Genomic DNA, 6,020 nt, shown 5'->3' with positions numbered 1-6,020 from the left:
TTGATGCATTAGTGATGTTTATTTTATTTGTTTGTTTTATTTGTTTGAGGCTAAGAACAACACCCACCTCAAAAACTATCTTCCGTCAGGGCAAAGATAGAGTATTAGAAACATACAAAACAATGCTGTCAATCCCTTTCTTTCTGAGGAACACAGTCAGGTCTCAAACATAATGCTTACAGACAGACAGAGAGAGAGAGAGGCAAAGAGAGGCAGACAGACCGAGAAAGAGAGAGAGGCAGACAGACAGAGAAAGAGAGAGAGGCAGACAGACAGACAGACAGACAAAGAGAGAGAGAGAGAAAGAGGCAGAAAGACAGAGAGGCAGACAGGTGAATGTGAAAATGGTTTAGAGGTAGCTAAATATCTGACATGCAGAAACCTGTCCCTGTGAATTCCAAAGAACAACATCATAACTAGCTTTGTGCTCTTGTTTGTTCTTCTTGCCAGTGTCAGTGGGTCATTAGTAGGTATTGAGAATAATCAGTTCTGTGTTTCAGCTCCATGGAGACAAGGGACTGGTTACGCAGCTGCTTTGAAGAGGGGGTCCTCAGCAAAGAGCTCCTTCACAAAGTTGTCCTCATCCTTGACCTCAGCAGGGCACTGAGCAGACACAGTGGTGGGGAAGGGCAGGATGGTGGGCTGGCTCATCCCAGGGATCTTTGGGTCTTGGACCATGGGCAGAGTGGCGCCCTTCTCACCCACAGGCTGTTCAGGGAAGGAGGGCAGGGTCATGGGCAGGCCCAGGGCGGGGAGGACGGTCACGGTTCCCTGGGGAGGGTGGCGGGACTCGGTCCCGTGTGGGTGCTCGTGGTGATGGTGGTGGTGCTCGTGCTCGTGCAGGTGAGCGTGCTTGTGGTCGTGATCCAAGGATAGCTCATGGTCATGCTCGTGAGTGTGGCCCTCGCCGTCGTGCTTGTAGTTGTGATGCTGGTGCGGTCCGGTGTCAGTGCTGTGGTTATGGGCCTTGGCGTGGTGGGCGTGAGCGTGGTCGTGACCGTGACCGTGGTCATGAGAGTGGTCGTGACCGCCAGCAGCTCCATCACCATGAGAGTGACCATGGGCACCATCTTTATGATCATGGGCGTGGGCGCCGTCGTGTTTGTGGTCTTTGGTGTGGTCGTGAGCGTGGTCGTGAGCGTGGTCGTGAGCGCCGGAGGCATTATGGGTGTGGTCTTTGCCGTGTTTTCCAGACTGAAGGGTGTGGCTGTGGTCTGTCTCTCCTCCCAACAGGTGAGCTGCCTTCTCCTTCTTTGAGTTCTGCAGGACAACAACCAACCAGGGGATCATTCACAGCATCATCAATCAATCAATACACATGATCAGTAACCTCATTAGTAATTTAACACCGAAAGACATAAACCCAGATGAAGACCTAATGACTGAAATGGTGGTTTGAACCATTAAACACACTGTGGAGCATACAAGAACACTGTGGAGCATACAAGAACACTGTGGAGCATACAAGAACACTGTGGAGCATACAAGAACACTGTGGAGCATACAAGAACACTGTGGAGCATACAAGAACACTGTGGAGCATACAAGAACACTGTGGAGCATACAAGAACACTGTGAAGCATACAAGAACACTGTGGAGCATACAAGAACACTGTGGAGCATACAAGAACACTGTGGAGCATACAAGAACACTGTGGTGCATACAAGAACACTGTGGAGCATACAAGAACACTGTGGAGCATACAAGAACACTGTGGTGCATACAAGAACACTGTGGAGCATACAAGAACACTGTGGAGCATACAAGAACACTGTGGTGCATACAAGAATGTCAGCTACTAGAGTTTTCCTCTATGCACCTGAAATTACGTTTCAACCCTTGTTTCAAATGGAGAGTGGAGAGTGGAGAGAGGAGAGAGGAGAGTGGAGAGTGGAGAGTGGAGAGTGGAGAGTGGAGAGTGGAGAGAGGAGAGAGGAGAGTGGAGAGAGGAGAGTGGAGAGAGGAGAGAGGAGAGAGGAGAGAGGAGAGTGGAGAGAGGAGAGTGGAGAGAGGAGAGTGGAGAGTGGAGAGTGGAGAGTGCCTGACCTCATTCTCAAAGACCTCACAGTTGACCGTGACAAACTCCTGGCCTCCCATGTCGTGAGAGTGGGAGCCCTTGCAGTGTCCTTTGTGCTGTAGAGAAGAGACAGGGATAAATTAAAATGCTGGTTCTTACATAGTTATTACATAGTTATTACACCGTTATTACAGTTTTTACAACGTTAAACACTATCTAGGCTATAATTCAGATGTAATAATGCTGCTACTACATAGTTTATGCTGTTTGACAAAAATATCAATGGTCCTGTCATTCACTTACTGCAAACTCGCAGGCCATCAGAGGACACTTGGAGGCTGCGGAAGGGTCGGTGGTGTTGGCACAAGTCGTCTCCTGGATGGTGAACTCGGCAAAGTAGAAGGTTGCCATGCCCATCTGGAATACCAAGCAACAGAGGTCAGTGAGTAACGACAACAAGATAATTACACCCCAATATGAAACCAGTTCATTTGCTGCTGTGAGGTGGATTCATCGTTTTGTTGAATTGTTATGTTATGTTGTGGTGTTGATTTTGTATTTTGCTATAGTGGAATGTGTTGTGTTCTGACCGATGTCCGTGCACGGGTGATGTTGAGGATGGCGAAGTGATTGGCCAAGCCGCTGTCCTTGTTGAACTTCTCCATGGACAGCGTGGCCGTCTTCAGGATCTCCGGGTGGTCCTTGGGCATGGCAGAGGGACAGTCCGGGCACTGCTTAGCCACTTTTGCCGCAGCCGCTGGGACAGGACATACAAATAGGTACGCTGTTTATAAAAAGGCACTTTCATTGGGTCAAACATGGAGCATGGTTCAAATCCCCGAGCTGACACGGTACAAATCTGTCGTTCTGCCCCTGAACAAGGCAGTTAACCCACTGTTCCTAGGCCGTCATTGGAAATAATAATTTATTCTTAACTGACTTGCCTAGTTAAATAAAGGTTAAAAAATAAATAATAATTAGCAGATGCTTTGAAACGCAGGCAACCGTGCTTCTACACCTGCATTGCTTGCTGTTTGGGGTTTTAGGCTGGGGGTTTCTGTACAGCACTTTGAGATATCAGCTGATGTACGAAGGGCTATATAAATACATTTGATTTGATTTGATTTATATTTAACATGTATTCAGTACATGTAAAACTCCGATGTATCGGGCACCACGCTCCCACAGAGTCATCAGAACCACATGACAAACGACGTGACAGCACCCAACCACTACACGGTGGATGGATGTTGTTTAGTGGGAAGCGCTGTAATGAATGTTTTGGAGAGGACCAAACCGTGGACTGTTACCTGGTCTGACCACACAGTTGTAGTTGTACAGACGAACCACTCTATGGACTCTGTTCATGTAGATAACAGCCTTGCATTGACCGTAGACCTGTGAGTAAATACGTACAAGACAACAAAAAAAACTGATTAAACAAGAGGGCCGATTTTGATCCAAGGCCCTGGCTAAAGTCAATATTCAGACATACAGTAATCCTACAGACATTATGTTTGTCTGTGTGTGTGTGTGTGTGTTTGGTGTGTGTGTGTGTGTGTGTGTTTGGTGTGTGTGTGTGTGTGTGTGTTTGGTGTGTGTGTGTGTGTTTGGTGTGTGTGTGTGTGTTTTGTATATGTGTGTGTGTTTGGTGTGTGTGTGTGTGTGTGTTTTGTATATGTGTGTCGGGTTCTTACCGGTGTGTTTTCAGCCTTGGGGACCTCACAGTCCTTTGCGTTTTTCTTGCTGACCACGTGGCAGTCAGTCTCCAGCACATCCATGGTCAGGTAGAACACAACCCCTGTTTCCCCCTGAAACAGAGATAGAAATACAGACCAATCAGCACACTGGAGTCAACATTCATTCCCATGTGGCTGGTACTGAAAAACAAAGACAAGAGGATTGAAAGAATACTTCTGTTTTTTTTACATCTACAATCGTCTTTGAAGTCACCATCTATAACTTCAAATTCTAGTCAAATCCCCCTGCTCTTAGAAAAGGCCTTGCTGACAATGTATGAATCTGTCTCATCTGTCTTAACGGTTTTCACTACCTATAAAACAGAGAATATCTCAGACGACATTGTATTTTATGATACTTTTTAGACCTCAATTTCTGTTATCTCCATTTAAACACTGCGTGAAAATCTGATAACCGGACAATGTATTGAAACACATTGAATTTACAAACAGAGTATGTTACAGGACTCTTCTTTAGGACGGTAGCTAAATCATGTCCCCCTCTCTTTTTAACTTAGCGTAGTACCACGCATTGTAGAGTTACAGTGAAAAAAATAGAAGCAACAGAACTCACATGCTCCATCTGGTTGACGTTACTGAGGCGGTGGAGACCGAACACGTAGCCCTCTGTGCGGTCCTTGTTGATCTTGTCGAGGGCCTGTCCTGCTGCTCCCAGGGCCACGGCGTCCTGGCACGACCCGGGCTTCATGCCGGCTTCCAGGGGGGCGGCATGAGCATACACACACGCCAGCAACAACAAGGCACACTGCTTCATCATGATGGAGGACCGATGGGCCGCTGGCTGTCTCAAACACGCTGAACGGGCTGGTGAGGTGAGGTGAGGTGAGGAGAGATGGTTCAGTAGGGCTGCTATATATACAGCTCCATGTACCCCCTCCACCCCCACACACACCCTCCCTCTTCACAACACTGTTCTGGGTCCCACCCCCGATCCAGGTAAACATGACCCCTAACCCCCCCCCCCACGATGCCCCTCTGTGATCCTATCAAGGAATGTGGCCCCTATCAGTCCCATTGTAATCTACCCAGAAACTCGCAGCCCTGTCAGAAGCTATAGGTAACAGTGACCAGGAATGCCTTATCATGCTCTTTTAACTGTTAAGTATCAAAAAACATGAACAGATTTTTGGTTTCACCAGCAGGAATGTCCTTGGAATTGTCCCTTTTCAGGGTGTTACTCAGTTTTGGGGAAGCTACTCTGACCAAGCTACCAATTACAGTACTTCATACTTGGAAGAAGATAAGCTACACTTTAGCTACCCTATAGCTAAAAAATATGATTTACTTAACTAAAGTTACTTTGAAAAAGTAGTTCACTACATCCTTCCTTTTCCCAAACTACTTAGTGAAAAATGATCCCCGTAGAAATCTTGTCATGATGTGTGTTTTGTCCTATATTTTCATTTAATTTATTTTTATTTTTAATCCCAGCCCCCATCCCCGCAGGAGGCCTTTTGGTAGGCCGCCATTGTAAATAAGAATTTGTTCTTAACTGACTTAGTTAAATGAAGGTGAAATAAAGGTTAAATTAATAAATGTATATTTTTTTAAAGCTACGACCTTTGTCTTTCACTGGTAATAGTTTATTTATGTAGGAGTAAAAAACACTTTCCAACCCATATGATCTATTACATAATATAGTATAATAAACAATATGCAAACATGACGTTGTCACAGTGAATTCATGACATGTGAATGAATAAGCCTGTCCATACGTTATAACATGTCTATATATAGTTATATTCAGCTTTAGGAGCATCTTCCCACACGGACCTTATGTAGGGCTACATTAAACCAGCTAAACCAGCATTAAACCAGCTAAACCAGCATTAAACCAGCTAAACCAGCATTAAACCAGCTAAACCAGAATTAAACCAGCTAAACCAGTATTAAACCAGCTAAACCAGCATTAAACCAGCTAAACCAGCATTAAACCAGCTAAACCAGCATTAAACCAGCTAAACCAGCATTAAACCAGCTAAACCAGTATTAAACCAGCTAAACCAGCATTAAACCAGCTAAACCAGCTAAACCAGCATTAAACCAGCTAAACCAGCATTAAACCAGCTAAACCAGCTAAACCAGCATTAAACCAGCTAAACCAGCATTAAACCAGCTAAACCAGTATTAAACCAGCTAAACAAGCATTAAACCAGCTAAACCAGCATTAAACCAGCTAAACCAGCATTAAACCAGCTAAACCAGTATTAAACCAGCTAAACCAGCATTAAACCAGCTAAAC

The 6,020-nt window shown here is 45.4% G+C and overlaps 1 protein-coding gene across 1 annotated transcript; it reads right to left on the bottom strand.

Moving 5' to 3' along the window:
- fetub (fetuin B) lies at positions 1-4,597 on the bottom strand. Its single transcript, XM_021604736.3, has 7 exons — positions 4,332-4,597; positions 3,716-3,829; positions 3,329-3,416; positions 2,609-2,775; positions 2,322-2,435; positions 2,048-2,134; positions 1-1,260 (listed from the first exon to the last, which is right to left on the bottom strand). Exons 1-7 carry the CDS (start codon positions 4,533-4,535, stop codon positions 523-525), a joined length of 1,512 nt encoding a protein of 503 aa, XP_021460411.3. The 5' UTR covers positions 4,536-4,597; the 3' UTR covers positions 1-522.
- Positions 4,598-6,020: the final 1,423 nt, after the last annotated feature.

Source organism: Oncorhynchus mykiss, chromosome 5 (genome assembly GCF_057628025.1).
Source record: "Oncorhynchus mykiss isolate SJ-2025 chromosome 5, ASM5762802v1, whole genome shotgun sequence".
NCBI lineage: Eukaryota > Metazoa > Chordata > Actinopteri > Salmoniformes > Salmonidae > Oncorhynchus > Oncorhynchus mykiss.
Note: the sequence above shows the minus strand (reverse complement) of the source record. Positions and strands in the feature narration are given on the sequence as shown.